The 22,093-nt window shown below is 44.6% G+C and overlaps 1 protein-coding gene across 2 annotated transcripts in view; it reads left to right on the forward strand.

The window, feature by feature from the left end:
- Nucleotides 1-14,832, forward strand: part of LOC144771606 (gap junction beta-2 protein-like) — a 42,815-nt gene extending 27,983 nt beyond the window's left edge. For both annotated transcript variants that reach the window (XM_078655979.1, XM_078655978.1), the window contains exon 2: nucleotides 13,370-14,832. In XM_078655979.1, the coding sequence (XP_078512105.1) occupies nucleotides 13,388-14,128 (741 nt within the window). In that variant the 5' untranslated portion in view covers nucleotides 13,370-13,387 and the 3' untranslated portion in view covers nucleotides 14,129-14,832. The remainder of the gene's footprint in view (nucleotides 1-13,369) is intronic.
- The last annotated feature ends 7,261 nt before the right edge of the window (nucleotides 14,833-22,093 follow it).

Here is a 22,093-nt window from a genome sequence, read left to right on the forward strand (position 1 = left end):
GGCACCGAAGCTGTTGTGTATATCGGCGATCTTGCGGTGGAAGAACGTTGCGAGGGAGTTGCAGAGGTCTTGTGACGGTGTGATGTCGTTGCTGTTGGCGTTGGAATTGGAGAGCTCTTTTACGATGTTGAAGAGTTCCTTGCTGTTGCATGTGTTGTTGTCCAGTTGTTCTTTGAAAGATGTCTTTTTGGTGGTGCGGAGCAGCTGGTGGTGTTTGCGGGTGGCGTTCTTGAGGGCTGTCATGTTTTCTGTCGTCTGTTCCCGGCGCCAGGTTTTCTCGAGGGATCTGCAGGATTTCTTTGATTCTTTGAGGTCGTCGGTGAACCATGTTGTTTTCCTGTTGCCGGGCTTGCCTGGAGGGTTCTTCAGTGGTGCAAGGGCGTCGGCGCAGTTGACTATCCACTGTGTGAGGTTGTGGGCTGCGTTGTCAGTGTTCGTGGTGGTGTTGGGTGGTTTCTGGCTCAGTGATGTGGTTAGCTGGTCTGCAGTGATTTTGCTCCAGCATCTGCGGGGATCTGTTGCGGGCGATGGTGGGATGTGGTCTTCTCAAAGGTGAAGTGGATGCAGCTGTGGTCGGTTCTGTGTAGTCTGGTGGAGTGGCTGAAGGCAACGTGGCTGCTGGCAGAGAAGATGAGGCCGAGCGTGTGGCCGGCGTGGTGGGTAGGGGTGTTCACCAATTGCTTGAGTCCGGTGGTGAGGGCATCTTCGGAGTTGGTCGTGACGTCGATGGTGTTCCTGTAGATGATGGCGATTCCTCCTCCGGTTTGGTTGATGCGGTCCTTTTGGGTGATCTTGTAGCCGTCCGGGATGGCTATGGCGATTTCGGGGGCTGAGGAGGCGTTCATCCAGGTTTCTGTGAGGAAGGGGATGTTTGGTGCTGTTGTGTCGAGGAGGTCCCAGAGTTTTACGGCATGCTTGTGGACGGAGCGGATGCACTTGAGGTGGTTGTTGTTGTTGCCTGGTCTGGATGGTGGGACGTGGGTTTGGACGCCGGTGAATTTGCAGGTTTGGCTGGAGAATGGTCCGTGGGTGCGCTTTGGAGGGGCTTGGTAGCAGGCGGCTAGTCGGCCGGTGTTGAGTGCGTGGAGGGTTGAGGTGTCGTATCTCAGTCGGGTTGCTTGGTTTCAGAGTGGGCCAGGGGTTCTGGCGCTGGGTGCGGTCCAGGCGCGGACGGGAGCAGACAGGCTTACCTTTGGCGCGCCTTTGGCGTGCCAGCTGCGCGGCCTCCATGAGAAGGGCTAAGGGAGGGAGGAGCAGCTGGGAGGCGGGAGCAGCGTGGCAAATGGAGTTCCAGGGGGGGCGGTGCCGCAGGGTGGCAGAGGCGGGAAGAGCGGGGGAGGGGGAACGGGTGGGGGGCATGAGGGTCGGGCACAGGCACCAGGGGCGACGGGGACAAGAGAGGAGAAGCATACAGGAAAACAAAACAAAAGACGGCAGTGAGGCTCAGAAGTTGACCTGAGACCAGACTGGGCAAAACACAGGTGGCACAGCGGGCAGAGGCGGCACAGGAGGACCGTGTGGCGGCTGCGGGGGCCACCTACCTGGTGACAGGATCAAAGGTGTGCAAATGCTTAATTACTGTCCACCTCGTATCACCTACACTCTGTCTTTTCACTACAAATTGAGCACTCATTTTTATAGTCAGGTGTGTCTGCACCTAATGTTGGGCAGTGTTCATTGATGCATAAGATAATGTTCCTGTTTTTTTTAACCAATTTGTATTAGTTTTTGCATAGTTAGACAGATGTGTATCCGGTACAAACGCATACAAATAGCAATAATTGGCAACCATTCCCGAAATATTAAGAGGGTCTGAGCATACAGAGACAGAAATATGTGAATGTGATTCATAAAGCGCAAACCCTTGCCCAAGGGCGTCTCACACAGCAGGAGGCATTGGTTCTAAACCACTGAGGTGTATTATACACGACTGCCAGGTCACAACAGGCATGTTGAAAATGCTATTTGTGGCATAGTAAGTAAGAGCGTCGGTCTGTATAGGGAGAGCCTAACATATTTTCATGAGGCCTGGGCATAGTTCGCAGAGTTTTGCTACGCGGAACTCCGCGAAGTTACCAAAAAACTCCACAAAGTGCCGCGAGTGGCAAAGCGCAGTGCGAACTGCAGTTTGTGCTGGTATTCCTGCCGCTCGGGTAGAAATTTTACCCAAGCGGCAGCTTTCAGTTCGCGATCGCAAGCGGGGGGGGGAAAATTCCGCTGCACATCGCGAAGCGGAGTTTTATGCACTCCGCAAGCTCCTCGGAGTGCAGAGTGCAGAAAACTCTGCAAACTCCGTGAACGGAGCAAAGTTCACTGCCCAGGCCTAATTTTCATCTGAACTAATAGTGTGAAGATGAGACGAAAGGCATGCACTATGTAATTACCAGTATCATCTTTTAAAGGCAAGCAAGCTAATAAAGACACAGAGGGGGCAGGTTGGGGGTGCGTTTATAAATCCATGAGTTTAGCAGCTGTCAAGTGTTTGCTGAAGGTTAGGGCTCATCTAAAAGTGTCTGCAACTCATTTAGGAAAGTGTCCCACTTCAGTGCTATAGAGACCCTCGGCAGACCTCGGGAATCTTCCAGTCAAAGGACCACTGATTCAGCCTTGGCAGACCTGAGTCAAAGAGCCACTGATTCAGCCTTGGTCGACTTGAGTCAAAGAGCCACTGATTCAACCTTGGCCGACATGAGTCAAAGAGCAACTGATTCAGCCTTAGCCGACTTGAGTGTATCAATCAATCAATCAGGTGTTTGTTAAGCATGACTACTCACCCGAAGGGGTCTCAAGGCGCTGGGGGTGGGGGTTTGCAGGCTCCAGTCCATCAAGCGGGGGGCCTATCAAAGAGTCAGGTTTTGAGGTTTCTTGCGAAGATGGGGAGCGACGTTGTCTGTCTGAGGTGGAGCGGCAGGGCGTTCCAGGATCGGGCGTGAGGAAGGAGAAGGAGCGGCCTCCCGATCTGGTCATTCTTGTGCGGAGGACCACAGCGTAGGAGAGCTGGGCAGATCGTAGGGTCCTCTGGGGTGCGTGGAATTTGAGTCTGCTGTTCAGGTATGCTAGTCCAGTGTAGCTGTGCACCACTGAGTAAACATCAGTAGTCTACTAGCCTTCCAATGCATTCCAATGGTCCTACAGACCATCAATGAAGCCAAGTCAAGAAATCGGTTGGTGGCGATTCCTTATTTTTTGTACTCGAATGTTACCAGGATACCGTTTGCCATGGAAAACAATCCCTCCTGTGCCATGACATTAGAAAGGGTGTCTGTAAATTTCCACCATAACGTCATCACTACTAGGCAGCTCCAAACCATATGGCTATATCAGCTCTACGATTGCCACATCTAGGACAGTTTGTGGTCTGTACCATATATCTTGTGTAAATGCACCTGTTTAATGTATGCTCTGTGAAGTATGTTGTGCTGAATATATTTAAATTTTGTGTTGCAGGAGATTTTGCATGGGCACATTAGGACCCGATCCGATTCCCTCTGTGTTAGGGCATGATCAATGTTATATTCCCATGCTTGTCGGGTGGACTGCAGTGGGTCTTGAGAGGTGTAGGCTAGGGCTAGCGCAAACCATGTGACTAATCTATGCCCATTTCCCATGATATGGGAGTGTGTGCACCGGGGGATGTGCATCTGGTTCAGTATTTATTGTGTTCCAAATACGTTGCATTTCAGTTGCTAGTGTGTTATATGCCAGAAAGTGGTCCATTAGTAAGTTGTGTGTCGCCTGTAGTTGCACAAATGTGATGTGGGCAGTGTTCTGGAAGAGGACACCAAGTTTGTCCATCCCGCTTCCTTCCATGTCTCCACATCATTCTCTAAAGGGATGGATAAAGTGAAGGTGTATCTCCAGAGTGTACGGTGTGAGGGGTAGGGGCAGCCGCAGCCGCAGACTTCTGAGAGAGTTGGTGTGCGCTATCGTTAATAGGTTGTTAGGGCATTCTGGGAGCCTGCCTTAAGGTAGTAATATTCAAAATTGGGGCCCCCCCCGGCCCATTATTAACAGTTAGCTAGAGCTTATATAATGCAACGCAACATGCCTGCCCTTGTTCCAAATGAAACTCCCCAGCATGCCATGGAGAATGCAAAATGTGGAACGAAGTATATGTGTCAGGAGATGTGAAAGTAATAAAGAAGACGAGGGAGCATCACCATCTTGAATAGTGATACCGGCCCTGAACTGGGAGCGGAAGCCTGCTCCAGAATGACAGTTGCGGGCAATCCAGATGCAACACGGAATTCTTCCAGGGCCACCTGAATCTCCCCAATTCTCTGTCAGATATCACAGATGTAAATGAGCAAATTGTGTGCATAAAGAGAAACAGTATGTGAATATGAATTTCCAGTCCTGCATATCAAAAGCTTTCTCTAGGTCTAATACTAAGCAAGCAGCATGTGAACAGTGGGCTGGCGCATATTCAATCACTCTGTGGAGTCTACAGATGTTTAAGGTGGTCGATGAGTTTGGGATGAAGTTGTTTTGGTTCACATGGACCTATTGGTGCAGGCGTTCTAGGAGGTGCCCTGCAATGACTTTACTGCAATGAGTATTTTGTAATCTGTTCCTAAACTTAATGTTCCTGTTAGTTATGCCAATGCAACACCACTTACAAGGATAATCAATCATATGAATAACATTATCCTCTGTTAAAAGCAAACGGGAGAAGAGGTAAAAAATGTGGTTCCCAAAAGTTCAGACTATGCCAGTGCCAACCACTGAACCTTGTAAAGTGTTTGCATGAGAAGGGGGTAACACATGTCATCCTATTGGCCTGGTCCTTCTAAATAAACCCAGTATTTGTAAAACACCAACAAATCACCCCAAGGGTCTCAAGGCACTGGAGGCCGTCTGGAAGATTAAGCGAGTTATTGCCCAGAGTCACATGGTACTGGGCAGAGTTGCCGCCGGCTCCGTGGATCGAATTGTGAGCTCGTGCTCTGGAGTCAGCCACCCTGGCCCTTATGCCACACCTTTCCCTTCTGCACTGCCTCAAGGAGTGCTTCTTTTGTATTTCCTGTCTGGCATGTAATTCCTTTTTAGTCTAAGGACCTGGCTGACAAATAATCTCCCTTTCAGTGCACTTGGATGCTGGCTATCAAAACGAAGACGACGGTAGGGTTGTTGTCACTGAATAGATTCCCACTGTTAAATTTCCACCATGAGGAATGATGACAAAGTCTGTAAAATGTAGATTTTCATTTTGATCAGGGTTGGTAAAGCGCAGATGAGGATTTAGTGTGGTGATCCATTCGGTGAAGTTGTTGGCCATCCATATAAACACACTTTGACAATATACTGTTTCCATAGCCGATATGCTCGCTGAACCGATTATCAGGATTATAAATATATAGGATTTCTAAAATGAGCATATATAGATTAGCCAGACTGAATGCACAGGTACTGCCAATGCAATTACCCTCTATTTGTGGGGAAAGGAACTTCTCACATTTAAATACCCTTTCCTTCATTACCTGTGTGGCAAACTCCATGGCAATAGATATTGGAGTTATGTGATTCATTTCACTAAGGTTGAGAAATATCTCAACAGTGCCTCCTGTGAGATGCTCGTGTAAAAGGCTTTCATATCAAGCCCTATAAGAATTTATTTGGATGGTTCACAAGCTAGGTCATTAGGATGGGCCAAAGTTTCCATGGAGTCTTTCCAATAGGACTGCATATTTTGTACCAAGGGAAGTAAAAGAAAATAACAGATTTGTTCAGGAATATCAAGATAGACATATCCCCAAAACGACTGGCCTGTCCGCTGTTAGTGGCAATGGCAGTATAGAATCTGTGTGTGTGTGTGGGGGGGTTGCTACCAAGAATGCTTCTTCATCTGGACAAGTACGCCTATTCGAAGGACTTTCCCCCGCTTCCGGTGGGACAGAGAGCAACAGGGGGCACCGCAGGGACAGATGCTGCCGCAAAAGTGACCCTGGAAGATATTATGGCGGCGCTTACCAACGTGTAGACCACGGTAGGCTCTATATCCACTGACGTCTCCCTACTCAGGGCGAACTTTAAAAAAATCACAACTAGAGTCACAGAAGTTGAAAAGACCAATAAAACCCTGTCCACAGAAACAGCAGCCTTGCAAAAAACTGTAACACGCCTAGAGGAAGAAAATAAAGTGTTGTTTGACAAGCTGGATGAGCAAGAAGGACGATCGCGACGCAATAACATGTGCATCCTTGGCATTCCAGAAAGTGAGGGCTCGCAAGCGATGGACCTATATGTCGAGGACCTCATTAAAACGCGGCTGCAGCCTAAGGGACTATCCACTTTCTTTTCCGTAGAACGGGCACACAGGGTGCCGGGTGGCAGAGCCAAGCCAGGAATGCCCCCACGGCCAGTACTAGCCGCCTGTTCAATTTTCGGGATCGCGACGTGATCCTCCAGACAGCACGCGTTTCCCCACAAATTTGCGTGTTAAACTCAGCAATTTCATTCTTCCCCGCCTATACGGCTGCGGTGTCCCGACGCCGTCGCAGTTTCATTGAAGTGAAGAAGGCATTGAGGGCTCGGGAGGTGCCTTACTCGATACTATTCCCCGCTAGACTGAGAGTCGTGGCAGAGGGAAAAACTTGGTTTTTTGAGACACCGGGAGAAGCGTATGAATGGCTCGAGGGATGGCGAACGGCGTGCGGCCAACGCAGGATCACCACCGCAGGACTAACGATGAAGCGGCGAGCAGTCAAGATCTTTTTCAACAGGAAGACGGCCCCTCTCATAGAGTGGATGCAGACGACTTGTGCAAGGGATGAACTGAGCCAGTAGGCAGCGCTCTTCAAACACTCCTCCCCTACTGATTGAATATTTTGATTATAACGCTCCTGGACGCTGGGCTGGAGCAGACCCTACCGGGTATGGGAGGGTGTACCCTCGCATGGACCTCTCACCCCCTTACACGCAAGTACATGTTCTGGGTTGGGAAGAAGCACTCTGCTGAGTTGGGGTGGCGGGCAGTTGAAAGTCCGTTAGGCAGGGAGGCAGGGAGGTGGGTGGGCTCCGGGGTTTGGGTTCTTCTTGTTTTTTGTTCCTTGGTTGTAAATTTGTTTAACGTTGACAAGGCAGCATAGTCTCTACAACTTAACTGGTTACGGCTAGATATGGCACACTCGCTACCCCCATTTACATCCAAAACCCCTGATGGCTACAGACACACAACACACTAATATCGATGGCGTGACCCCTATGAAGCCAGTGACGCCGCTTACACCATTGACGTGGAATGTGCACGGATTGGGCGACAAAATTAAGCGTGGGTTGGTGTTAAGGTCCCTAAAGTGACAGGCCCCCACTCTGGCACTCCTACAGGAGACCCACCTCACAGGTTCGGCATGCAGGGCGATGGATAGATGGGGGTTCAAAATGATAGTCCATTCGGAATTCACCACTGGGTCAAGGGGCACAGGTATTTTAATCCGAAAAAACTCTCAGTTTTTAGTCCTATACACCAAACATGACGATCAGGGACGCTTTGCAGCGGTGCATGGTCAATGGGAAGGCAGACTGCTTAATGTGGTGTCGGTCTATATTGCTCCCGCACTGCACACGGTGGCACTCCCGGGCCCTTAGCGAATTTATATTAGCTCTTCCGGAGGTAGACCTCCTCATCAGAGGTGACTTTAATGCGGCAATGGATGTGGGGATGGACCGGCACCCAGTGCGGCAGTAGCCGTCGGACATTTCCCGCCTACAGAGTTTTGCAGATGCGTTGGGCCTAATAGATGTGTGGAGACGACGGCACCCAGAGACGAAACAATACACTTTCCAATCCTCAGTTCACAGCAGTCTCTCACGCATAGATTACTTTTTGACTTCCGAGTCCTGCCTACCACACATACCTGACGTAGCTATAGGACCAAGGGGGGTATCTGACCACTCACCGATAGTGTTGACTTATGCCTCACAACACACCACCCACACACAACTATATCCCATCTACCCCGATTACTTGCGTGTCCCTCAGGTGCGAAAGGAGTTACGCCAGACCACAAAGCATTTCTTTACTGAAAACATGGCCTCAGTTACCTCCGCCACCACCCTCTGGGAGGCATACAAGACAGTATTGCGAGGGCAGGCCATAGCCGCGATCACAGGTCACAAGCGATCCAAACACAAGGACCTGACAACTTTAGAGCGCGAACTACAATTAGCAGACACCACACACTCCAATGACCCCACACCCGAAAACGCGCACATTCTAGATTTAAAACAACAACAACATAGGGAATATCTTAAGCAAGAGACGAAGGCGTCCCTGGCAGCGACTAGGCACAGGCTATACGAAGTGTGCGACAAAGCAGGAAAGCTACTGGCCTGGCTTGACAGGAAAGAACGCAGCTCCAGAACGAATGCATGTTTACAGACGGTGGAGGGCAAGATAGTATCAGAACCCGGCGCCATAGCACATACACTAGCAGAACATTTCCGGGCGGTGTACACCTCCTCCTCAGGCACCACGCTGGCGGACGCAGAGGAACTATTGCAAACCATAGAGATGCCAAGCCTGGACTCGGCAGCTGTGGCAGAGTTGGAGTCGGATCTAACATCAGACGAAATAGGCGCGGCCATTAAATCCTTGCAGTCCGGAAAAGCATTAGGACCCAATGGAATTCCAGTGGAACTTTACAAGCGCTTCGCGGAATCCCTTGGCCCGCACCTACTTGCAATGTATAATGATAGTCGTGATCAGGGTATGTTACCGCTTGACCAGAGAACGGCCACGATCGTGGCGATTCTTAAGCCCAGAAAGCCCCCTTCGGAATGCCACTCATACCGACCCATCTCACTGCTCAATGTGGAAGCTAAGATCCTTGCTAAATTGCTCGCTAATAGGCTGCAAACACACTTGCCCGACTTAATCCATCCGGACCAGTCCGGCTTTATGCCCCACAGAAACACTGCACTCAATCTTCGACGTCTGCATAATGTATTGGCTGAAAGGCATTTACTAACTGAACCCTCAGCAGTCCTGTCATTGGACGCACTAATGGCATTCGATATGGTGGAATGGGGATATCTCTTTGCGGCGCTTCGGCGCTTAGGTTTCGGCCCGAACTTTTGTGCGTTGGTCAGGCTCCTTTACACGGTTCCAGTGGCGCATGTAGCGGCCAACGGTCACCTGTCGTAGACGATACCGTTGACGAGGGTGACCAGGCAGGGATGCCCCTTGTCTCCACTCCTGTTTGCATTGGTGTTGGAGCCCCTGGCGGCTAGGGTCAGACAAGCCCGTTAATGCGAGGTATACGTTGGACAGAGGACTGGGAAGACCGCATCTCCCTCTACGCTTACGATATCCTGATATATCTCACACACCCGGAGAGCTCGTTGCCAGCGCTCCTGGAGATCTGCCGCACGTTCGTACCCATCTCCGGATATACAATCAATTGGTCTAAGTCAGTTCTCTACCCCTTGAGTGGTCCAGTTCCTGGACTCCCCAGGGATTGTCCCTTAAAGCTCGCACGAGACTCCTTTAATTACTTGGGCATTGTCGTTACAACTGACCCGGCCGCATTCCACGACAGCAATTTAACCCCACCCCTGGAGCGCCTGCGAAGAGATGTGGTCCATTGGGCAGCTCTACCCCTGACATTACTGGGGAAAGCAGCATTATTTAAAATGATGGCCCTGTCTCGCTTCTTATACGCACTGGAAAATACACCCTTCCCAGTGTCATTGTAATATTTTAAACAGGTGGCGGCACTGGTGTCCACGCTCCTTTGGGGTAACAAACCACCGCGTATTGCGCAGACAAATCTACACCGTAGCTAGTATGATGGCGGTATAGCGCTCCCCAATGTCCAATTTTACTATTGGGCGACTCATCTTAAGATCATTAACAAATGGCTTCACGTCCCCCACACAGACCCGGCATTCATAACAGATCGAGCGCAACTCGGGACGGACAATATGTTAGCGACCCTATACAACCCAAAACGTGCACAGTCGCTAGAAGGACCAACGCGACACACAGTCCCATTATGGTACATAGCGCAGGCTCGTCTAGGGTGGAAAGGTGTCATTACCAAACTTACCCCACTCTGGGACTCGAAACAGTTCGGGACACTTTGGAATAGTAAGGGATTCCGGCACTGGGATGCCATTGGTATCTCCACAGTGGGCGACCTCTGGGAAAGGGGAACGGTCATTCCCTTCGATAGGCTGCAGCAACAATACGAACTGGCACCCACTGAAACATTTCGCTACCTACAAATCCGCCATGCTCTCATGACACTCCTACCACAGGACACTGAGGTGCCTGAGGCCTCCCCCCTGGAGGATAGACTCCTTAGAGACTTCATGCAACAACGAGCCACATCACTCACGAACCGTAAGTTGCTCCACAACATTCCTGATCCCACGACATCCCTAAAAGGTAAATGGGTCGCGAATATTCAAGACATGGACGAGACAGAATGGCAGGAGGCCCTGGCCTCGCCCCGAGAGGTGGGAATCCCAGCTAGACTCAGGTTGGTGCAACTAAAAATTCTTCACCGTTCCTACCTCACTAGGCCTACACTTCATAAAATTGGCAGAACACAACACCCATACTGTTTACGCGGATTCGGGGAGGAGGGTACTTTTTTCCATACTGTTGGGACTGTCCATTTATAATGGATTATTGGCGCAAAGTCCTTTGTACGATATCCCAGACCCTACACGTCTCTTTACTACCTGAGCCGAGAAGATGCCGCCTTAAGATATGGGAACCAAATGATCTGACGAGACATGGTCAAACTTGGGCGACACTGGGCTTCGTGGTTGCAAAACGTAACATAGCACAAAAATGGGGAGCCACTGACCGACCATTATTGGAGTCTTGGTGTAAGGACATGGATGTCACAATGATCACGGAAAGAACAGTTTACATATTAAACAGGAATTGCCCTGGGAAGTGGACAAAGGTATGGGCTGCCTGGAACACTTATAGAGGGGACATATGCAAGCCTATTGCTGATATAGATCATGATGACTCTGATGATGATGAATCCGGGGATGATTAAGCGGGTGGGGTTTGGGTTGTTGTATCTTAGATTATTAATACTTACCAGAAATAAGAATGTGCAGTGGTATAGTCATTGCCGGATTGTTGTATTGAAGATGATATGGACATTTTTATATATGAAGACAGCTGTTCCTTTCCATGTTGTAAAACCAATAAAAAAATGTGTTTAAAAAAAAGAATGCTTCTTCCTGCGTTGTGATCCAACCACAGGCTTCTGCTTCTGGGTCCACGCTCATGATCTTGGCATACAATCTTTTTGTTAGGCCTTCTGTAAGCGTTAATTCTAGTATCTGATCAATGCTCCTCCCTGTAGTCATCAGCAGCAAGGACCACTCTGTTGCCACCTGTATCAGGTGGTTTAATTACTAGAGTTGCCATTTGGAAACTGAGGCTGCCATTCTTTCCTCTTTAGACCTATTGCTGAAACATTTCTCATGATTGACCATCAATATTCAAAGACTTGATACAAATGTTTCCACTTCAGGGGGAATAGACTAGGTGGAAGGTTGAGAATCACATTAGCCCTAAGGTTACAGCCCTGTCAATAATAGGATCGTGGCACATCAGACACATATAAATAGGAACACATCACGTACCTTCTGCCAAGCAGTGACATGATACAAATCACGAGTCGATCCAGGATTATGTAGGATGTAAACATTTTACAGCTATAATGAGACTGTAAACATACTACAATCTAAGCAAACATGTTAAATCCCATATCATAATTATTGGAGTCTCTCGGAATTTTCTGACTTTATTAATATTATTTTTTAAGGCCTCACTGGAGAACTGTGGTGCATTTTGCACTTGTAGCAAACAATAAAACTTGTAAATGGGTATTCTATAGAAAGGATGCACACATTGTCCTATTTGACTTATGTCCAGTAAAGACAGCTCTTTTCAGTTGCAACGGAAAGAAAGGGGCATACTGCATGGAAGCTAGGACCTGGAAATTAATTTCGAGATCATGAAGTCACATGACCCCCGAGTCCATTGAGGTTATTGACAACAATTTCTTAGACAACCTGACAAATTCTTGAACTGCTTTTGAACCGTTTGCATAGGTGCATAGGATATTCTGGAGTGGAGCTGAATAATTTAGCATCGACTTTGCCAGGCGTGACTGGCTTTTTAATGTATTATGATAAAATAATTTAGCCATACATCCAGTCTTTTCTTTACTGTTTTCCCATATTAATGTAATAGTATCACTGTTTATAGTATGTCTCTTGAGTCACAAATTAGTTATTGTATTCTGTACTTTCATTTCATTGGTTGGAAGCAAACTTCCAATCCCATCCTGAGGCAAACATAGGATCACAGAGTTTAAGAAAGCCCTGAAGCCCATTTGTTCCTCAAAGCCTGCTCAGACTGCCCTTTTCCCCATAGTAATTTCAACAGATACAGCTCCCAGATGCACTCTAACGCACAATGCAGTGCTCCTCAAATTACTAAACAGCATAAGATTACTGATATTACCATTATAGACATGAGGACTTAGTAAGAAAATCTAGCCATCACTATGAAAACACAATCTTACCCTCTGGCTTTTGAATTTCAGGGGCAAGATTTATCAATATTTGACGCAGCGCAATGCAGCAAGACAACTTGCTGCACTGTGTCAAATGGAGAGTGCTGGAATACGCCATATTTACCAAGATGTGGCACACACCTGATCTGTCACCGCTGGAGCACTTTCTTCTGCCTAGCGCCAATGCAGTCATCCTTGTACCATGGTGCTAGGGTACTTGCGTTGCAGGTAGGATTGTGTTTGTGCAGGAAGGGACAACTTACTGCTCAAAAGCAATCCCTTGAGGTTTTTTTTCCATTTCTACCTGTAGATATTTCTCTTCATTGAGTCTCTATATGGAAGGTGTACAATTTCTACTCATTCCCAGGTTCACTACTCATGGAAAATATGTGAATACACCAAAAAGCGTGGGTAGATGTGTGTGAACACCCATTCAAAACCTATGTAACACCTTCCCGGCACAGTGTAATGCAAGGCAGCGACTTACACCGCCTTGCATAACTCCAGATTTTCCAAGCAACTCAGGGCCACACAAGGTGGCTTGGTAAATTTGACTTAAGGACTGCAATGCAAAGGCAACACATTGCTTTGAGAAATCTGACCCCAGATATTGTTTTCTCTGTTCTTGGTTAAAGTTAATTTTTAGGAATGAGGATATTTATGTTAGTAAAAACGTCAAAAAATCACGTGCTATTTAGAAACATTTATTTTAAAAACAGTCAACTATCTATGTAATTGAAAATAAGCCGTCTTCCTTTTTTGATTGTTAACGTTGCCATCTAAATACATTCTTTTTATTTTGTGTTCTCTCGAAGGAAGAGTCAGCGAGGAGTATGGACTGGGGAACACTGTACGAGGTAATTGGAGGGGTGAACCAACATTCCACCAGCATTGGCAAAATCTGGCTGTCTGTCTTGTTTATTTTCCGCATTTTAATCCTTGTCGTGGCTGCTGAAAAGGTCTGGGGAGACGACCAATCGGACTTTGAATGCAACACCCTACAGCCTGGGTGCAAGAATGTCTGCTTCGATCACTACTTTCCAGTATCTCATGTCAGACTATGGAGCCTGCAGCTTGTGATGGTAGCCACGCCTGCCCTTTTAGTGGCCATGCACGTGGCCTACCAGAGGCGAAAACAGAAAAAGCAACTATCCAAGCAAAAAAAGGGCTGCCTCGATGCCAATGACTTAGAAGAAATCAAACTCCGAAAGGTCCGCATCGTGGGCAGTTTGTGGTGGACCTACGCCATCAGTATTTTTTTCAGGATCCTCTTCGAGAGTGTTTTCATGTACATGTTCTACTTCATGTACACTGGTTTCCAGATGCCTCGTGTGGTGAGGTGTGATAATTGGCCATGCCCCAATGTGGTGGACTGTTTCATTTCCAGACCTACTGAGAAGACTGTGTTCACTTATTTCATGGTGGTTGTATCCACGATTTGCCTGGTGCTCAACATGACAGAATTGTTCTACCTGGTTTTTCAAGCCGCTGCCAGAAGGGCGAAGAAAATTACCAAGCATTACTTTCAACAACATGAGAACGACAACACCAACAGGATGAATTTAATCAGCTAGAAGAACAGTGTAGGCAACCTCAGGTGACATTATAGTAAACCACAGCACTGGCCCAAAGGCTCCTATCAGTCCTGAAAAGTATTAAGTCATTCAAGTTCCACAGTTTGATATTGCGTCAATTATCATTTTCCAATAGGAATAGCATGCGTAATTGACTAAGAAATACTGTGCAGATTGGATAAGTCAACAGATGTATGTATGTATATATGTATTTATGTATGAGAACTAGTTGTTAAACGTTGATAAACAAAACTCTAGTGGTGTCTAGCAATCTCGAAGATTCCTACCTTGAACAACTACAGTCTATCCATAAAAACTAGTGCACTTTGTTATGTTTTGTTCCCATTTTGTTATATTTGCAATAATACTGAAAGTGCACAATAGCAGAAACCTATGTGTGTTCTCCTTCTCAGCAAATTTCAACATGTTGTGGTTGTTAAATTTTTGGGAGTACTGCAATAGGTTCCACTTTAGGGGAGTTGTCACCGTCAGGCAGTATTAAAAAATGTATGTTGTTATTTTAAGCAACTCACTGTGTCCTGGAATAGTGTGGATCACTGTACAAATAGTGCACTTAAGGGGTAAATGATGTATATATTCAAAGCACCAGTCTCATATACTAGTCTCTATATATATTAAAATGACAGATTTTCTAAATTGTTTGTAATAATGAAATGAAAACAGTTCTGTGTCAGTATGTTAGATCCATGTGAATTGTCCTTTTTTAATATTAAATGTGATGATAAATGCATTTAAAATACAAGTGCATGCTTCTATACTGTATCAAACCTTCACAAACATTGGGACATGGATGAGCATGCTTGAGTGCGACTATCGATATTGACATCTTCAGGGATGAAAGCTACAAAATAGAATATAGTGGTAGATTAATGTTAACAGGTCCATCCAGTGTACTAGTGAATGTTTGTTTGAAACTTGTGCCTAAATAATCTCAATCCTTAGGTTTTACTAAATGCAGTTGTTCACATTGGAGTCGAATACATCCAGGAGTCTGTGCCATGTGTTTACCATCCTCGCAGTGAATGAATATTTACTATTATTTATGGTATAGTTTCATATCACAATAACTATTTCTAAGGGCTGTCTTTCTCCAACATAATAGTACAGAAAATATAGCCTACGATTCATCTCTTTGAAAAACATTAGCTCTAAAACATAGACTAAAACCACATATGAAAGTTAGGGAGGGATTTTCTTTGCTAGAATACATTCACACAATGTATAACATAAATATGAAGACCCCTTAAATGATGCTTGTTAGTATTACATTTGCCAGAGTACTGACACTGAGCCCTTTGTCCTTTTGTTCCTGCAATGGACCTTTTTAGGAGCCTAAGGAATAGAAGGGAGTTAACATCATCCAGAAGTTCAATTTACGGTGTAACACAAATGGCCTCACAGGGAGTACCCACAATTCATTAAAGGGGATTAAGTATAGATTTATTAAAAATTCAAATCCAAGCTGATGAACACTAATCCCAAAAATACATTGTAAAAATACAGAATCACTACTGGTAGACCAAATCATCTAACAAATGTAAGTCTCAGCAACATGAAACATATGAGAACTTAAGTAATGGCAATGCAGAAAATGAAGAACAGGATTTGATGATCAGAATAGAATTTTTGTTCCTCTTGCCTAGACATAAGTACATCTAGGTTACACAAACTAAGCCTACTCTAGATAGCCCTAATTATTTCCAGTAAAGCAAGAGGGTGTCAGCATTTCAGAGCCTTTTGTAGAAATTCCCCAAAATCAGTAATATTGCACAGCATAAAGCCACACAACAGAGAAAAGCAAAGAGGTGTGTACCCCGCTGAGTCTAAAGGGAATCTGACTAAAACTAAAGTGTGATCACCAATTGAACCTAAAAAAGTACATTTGAGAATCCCATTTCACATGTCTCATTACTTTGCACCTTCACATGGTAAAACGTGGCTACTACACTTGAAGCTCGTTTGATTAGGTCTGCACATCAGAACGTCCTTGGATTCCTCCCATCTCCGAATACAGTACGGACAGTAGTCCTCCCTTTGTTTGTTTTCGCCTCTCATCCTTGCCAAAAGTACTCCTCCCAAACCTCACTATATCTCATACACAATGTGCTTTTCTCTAACCATGCCATCATAAGTATGCACCTGCAAAGGAGAGGGAAATATTGCAACCCGAGCAAACTTTCACACTTGCTGGTTAAACAAAAGAATTCAAATGCTAAGACCTTTGGTCAAATTAACATGGCAAGCATCTCAGTACACGTTTAAGTGCATTTTTATAGATACATATATAGTTATAAAATTAATGCAGAATACTATTCGAATAAGTACATGATTATACAAAAATTAACAATATTAATCAAACCATACAAGTGCAGATATTGATGGAAGAGCGATCTGATGACATTATAAGGAAAACATTATAAAGCACACCCATATAAATGTTGGGATCATACAGTAAATGCACTTTCTGTATCTGTTGAAGTGCACTACATTATGTTAATGATATTAAATCACACAAATACATGAGACCGTGTGTATGTATATATGGCATGGTCAAAACATAGAAGGGTGAAACCAAAATTATTCATCAGAAAGGAGGGATGAGGAATTCATGTCCATTCAGTTCCCCTGAAACGATACTGTGGCAATCAAAAGAGAAAGGACACTGGTATCTACTATAACCATTGGTTATATTTGACAACCCTCATAGGCGCTTAGATTATAACGATGCGGTGTATTTGTTTATCCACCCCTCATCTAGCGTCGTGGCATAGTCATTGGGTCGTCAAAAGACGTGTTATATGCCTGCCTCCCCGAGGCAACCTCTGGCCAGAGTAGAAGTGTCCAGAAATGTTGCGACACCTGCAGAGGAATGATGTCTGAAGCAGTCTGAGAGGGTAGGTTTAAGAAACAGTGTCACACCAAACGTGAAATTTTATTATAAAGAGGTGGATACTGTTGGTAAAATAGTTGGGTATATTCGATAATCGAGTTACTGGATTATCATATATGATTACAAAATGGTCGACATGTTTCAGCTCGTATGGGCCCAGCCGGGTCTGAAGAGCTTTCGTCAGGACAAAACAAATAGGGGGTACTCACACAACTTGTGTAGTGTTCACATATAGTATGGAACTTTCATATTCATATTCCTTCGTAAAGGGTAAATTACTCCTCGTCAGGGTGCGAAGAGTCGCTATTATCAGTGGTTCGTGCCACGTGAAGGAGTCTCTGCGCTCCTAGTGCTGACTCTGCCCCTGGTGACCAACATTATACTGCTTCAGTCCCCCCTCTGATGGTGAATCAAGCCATCACAGATTAAAAGCTGATCTTATCAAACGGACCAGCTAAAACCTTGTGGTTTTAAAAACAAAATTCTAGATTCTTCCAAACATTTCATGTTGTCATAGTATTTACTCGAACTCTCCTTTAACTCTACATCTGCTCTCTTTCTCTTCACTCCTCATTTGACTTTCATGCACTTATATCCCTTAAATATCACAACTAGGAATATTACACAAAGGGCAATAATCACAAGGGATTTCAAGAGAGCACCCAGAATTCCACTTGCTAGGTTTCCAAACCATTTGCCTACAGCAGAAACGCAATTTCCAGTGGCTTCCAAATCCTGCAAATCCTTGTGAAAGTCAAAAATATTCTTGATAAACTTCTTCAAATCCTTACTTTTGTCAGGAATATAGGTGCAGCATTGCTGGACCTTTAACATCCGACAGACTCCACCCTAATTTGTAAGCAGGATGTCTAACACAAGACGGTTTTGCAAAACCATAGACCTGATAGCCAACATTTCGGTATCTATAACCAATAAAGCTCCAGCTCTAATAGTAGCCACATTACTCATTATAGTGGATTACTTTTTAATTTTGAAGTAATTAAAAATCATGCCCACCGATGGAATCATTGCACCAAAAATATCTCCCGCTACTGCTCCAGCACTAACAAGTCATTTAGGCCTGGAATTCTGTTGCTACACAGGGTAGAGATGGTCCATATGATAAATCTTAGGGAAAACTACACCTAGGTAGCAATTAACATACGAGCCTCTGGGTAATGTGAAATAAGTGTGTCCTCCACAAATATAACAGACTCCAGGAATTAAAGGGATCATCATGCATCAAAAATAAATTCAAATTTTGTCTAACTTCAAATATATAATCACACCAACTATTTCCCAAAAATGATTTTCAAATGAAGACATGTCCACAAATATGCATAGTTTCCCTTTATGTTTCCAATCTAGAGTCAATGCTGTCTGCTTTCCTGCCACTAAATGCTCTATTTCCTCCTTAGTCAAATTATGTTCATTCCTAATATTTTTGTCTGCTTTTGACGCAGATTCGTAATTTCTCCCCCTGTCTTCAACCAAATGTAACATTTTATTCTCAGCATCTGTTAAAAGGCAAGTCACATTGTGTCTTTTTAGCATACGCATTGTCTACAGTCATGATGGGGTTAAGGCACCTTTCAGTGAATGCAGGTAACTTAGTATTGGAGTCAATGCGATTACTTAGATGCTCAAGTATGGGGAGCTCTGAAAAATCTAAATCCTGATTGGAAAAAATATTATTCAAAATGTTCCATTCCATACAGAAGGCTCATCTAAATAGTATAGGAAACACCATAAGGCAAAGGAATATGGTGGTAAGTAATACCCTCTGCAGCTAATGCAGGCAATTGCACACAGACATAGCAACCCCTTGCATCCATTGTGTCAATATACTCATAAAGCAACTTAAAATAAGCATTTAAAATAAGCATTTGCAGAATAATCACCTCTAGATGTATCTACGTGCAATTCTAACTCATCTAATAGATACAAGCTATTACCTCTAGGGCGTGAGGATTTGGCATTACTTGCAGACTTAGTTTCTACTTAATTAGATGTACATGGATATAATCCAACAAGCAAAGTGGTCAGTACAACAACAACAACTATTAGTGTGCCTGCTGTTTTGCACATGGTTCTGCTAATTTTTGGATTGGCTTGCGTTACTTCCCTACAAGCGAACCGCTGGGTGGAACTTAGCCACGACACGGTCCCCTCTGTCGATTTCCACCTGTGCCAGTGGAAAAACCAGAGTCTGTACAGTATGCAGTAACTTTATTATTTACATAATCTTCATGCTTATTTCTCCTAGAAAGTTGATTTAATGTCTCTGATAAGAAATGGTTCAAGTTCATTAACAATCAGTTTCAGAATGAAATGTCGTAATTCAATTCAGTGGCGGCTGGTGATCTTTGAAAAAGGTGAGGCGTAATACCTGGCTGAATTTCATCGACATACTCCAGAGTGGTGTGACGGCAGTTAGCCCTCAGTAATTTTTCTTCTTTAAAAAAAATACGGCAAAATCATGCATTTTCCTGTACAGGTATCATAGAAAAAGCAAATAGGCGCAATAGGTTCTACAACAGCACATGAACTAGGGGCCAGCACATATTAATGCTAAACCAGAAAGAGGGATGTTGTCTTTAGTAGAAGTCCTTTGTGCATGTTTCCAAGGTGGAAAAAGTTCCCCAACTTAATAGGTGGCAGTTATGTGTAGTTATGACCATAAAAGTGTTACCTTATTGGTCACAGTGTTTTTCTTTTAATATTAGTGATTTTAACTTTGAGCCTGTAAATGTATGTTGCAGTCCTTTCATGGTTCAGGTCGTACTGCAAGCATACTGATTGGCTGTGTCAGACCATATACTCTGTATGCCCAGCTATGTACCAGGAAAGGCCCCAATATGTCTAGTTTCTGTCAGTATACAGTTTTTTGCATGCTGAATAACACATGCCTTCTCTGAATATAATAATTTTGCTCTTTAACCATTTACAGGATTTCCCTCAATAGAGCTCATGTGCCTGTCACTATCTTTTTTAAATAGCCTGTTTCCTGTCACTGCATCCATCATCTGCTAGGTCTGCTCAGCATTAATAACTCACAGGTGCAATACCTTAAACTAAGGCAGTGTTCCACTTAGCTACCCAACTTTGCATTCCATCTGTATTTTTTGGTGAGAACTGTCGAGTACCAGTATATCAAAGGGAGAGTTACATAGGGTTTTTAGTTGCCCATATGTCTCAGTAAAAGGTTAAATGGTCAGTTACATTACAAAGAAAATCATAAGTGTGAAAAAAATGGCCAATTAGAGCTAACATTTTGTGACTATAAGTAGGCCTGGGAGGGGTCCCAGCAATCATATGAAGTAATTTACAAATAGTACGCAATCAAATACAAGAAACTTTATGGGCCTGCATTATTGTTTATTCACAATGTAGGTATGAGCTAATTATTATTCATTTTCAATACAAAATCAGACAATAATTCATAGTGCCCCTGATAGGGAGGGAAGTGATAGTGCAGGGTAGTGTAGGTAGGAATAGTGACAATAAAAAACAGCCATGAAGGGCCTCAATGTACTATGTAACCGAGTTTCAGACATAGACAAAACAAAAGACCATTGGTTCAATACGTCATATTATGATAATCATGCTCCACCTATCACATTAAATGAGTAATTTATGGAAATGAAGCTGACTAAATACAGAAAGCTGTCGACGTTTCGACCCTCTATAATTGGCAGGCATTAATTGTATCCTTGCATCGGGGTCTTCATCAGGACGGGGGACGGGGCAGACAACCTATTTAATAAACAATATAAATGCATTTAGCATATGTTTGCATTAATCAAAAGGCAATTATTAATTGAGCACACATAGATGGAGACAAGACATACCAGAGGTTGCTTGTCTCTAGGCAGGATGACGAGGAGAATGCTCTCAGGGAGGGTGGTAGTCAGATTCTACAATGAGGGGATCATGATTAGTAACCTAACATTTAAAATTGTCCATATTAAAACGGGAGGAAATCCCACTTACATATAATCACGGTGTCGAGCAGCCAGTCGGTCTACAAAGAGAGTCAAAGGTGAAGATACCATAAGTAATGGGTTATCACCCACAAATTAAGTTGTAGATTGAATGGACTCACGGGTATTGCAAAGTAACTTACAGAAATTGGAGCATGTGTATGTCTCTCATTTCTAAAGCTGGTCTGATGATTCCATCGTGCTCATTCGTTATTCGGGAATTATCGCAATGCATCTGGAAATACACTCGTCATCTAGAAATTAAGGACGGGATTTAGAAAAGGAATTCCTAAGGAATGCAGATAAGAACTCATTTGGGTATCGCCCTCAGCATACTTAAAGCTAGCTCACCTGCATGTAACGGTATCAGAACTGAATCCGAATACACAATGCTTCACGATGATACTAATTCAATGGATGAGGAGCCCGCATTGATTCGTCGGTGTCGGGAGATACATTCACCGTCTAAAATTGAAAGACGGAGGTTAAACGTGCGGTTCTGACGAGTTTCGCTCTAAGCTTGTTAGGATAGTTAAACATTGGCCTCAACATACCGTTGTGTGGATTGAATCCGCATCAAGGACGCCTCGCTTCGTGTAATGGAGATCAGCTCAAAAGGCTTGGCAGAAGTAACCTAGGTTACCCGAACACGTGATCAATGTAGGTCCGTGTTGACATAAAAGAAAGACTGGGCATTACGCATCACCATAGTTACTGTAATGATTTCCAGGCAGGTTCTGCAGGAGCGTCAGGAATCCGAAGAATAGTCCACAGCCTTCCCCTACGGCCTTCCGACTCTATCATACACTAGAGTAACGAGAGGCTCGCCAGGGGAAAACAGGGAGACAAAACAAGGAAAGGTTGGGGAGAAATAAAGAGCTTGACTGTAGTCTTCAGAGTGGAGGCGTAGCAACTCAGAATGGACTCCTGGTAGACGTGGGGCTGTAAAGAAATATACAATCTATCTAAATACAGATACAATACACATATACACTTTGTCTATATTCTGTATATGACCACTACATACCACAATTGTTTTGTCTATGCCTTAGAACGGATATGCAGGAGTTG

This window comes from Lissotriton helveticus, chromosome 8 (genome assembly GCF_964261635.1).
Source record: "Lissotriton helveticus chromosome 8, aLisHel1.1, whole genome shotgun sequence".
Lineage (NCBI taxonomy): Eukaryota > Metazoa > Chordata > Amphibia > Caudata > Salamandridae > Lissotriton > Lissotriton helveticus.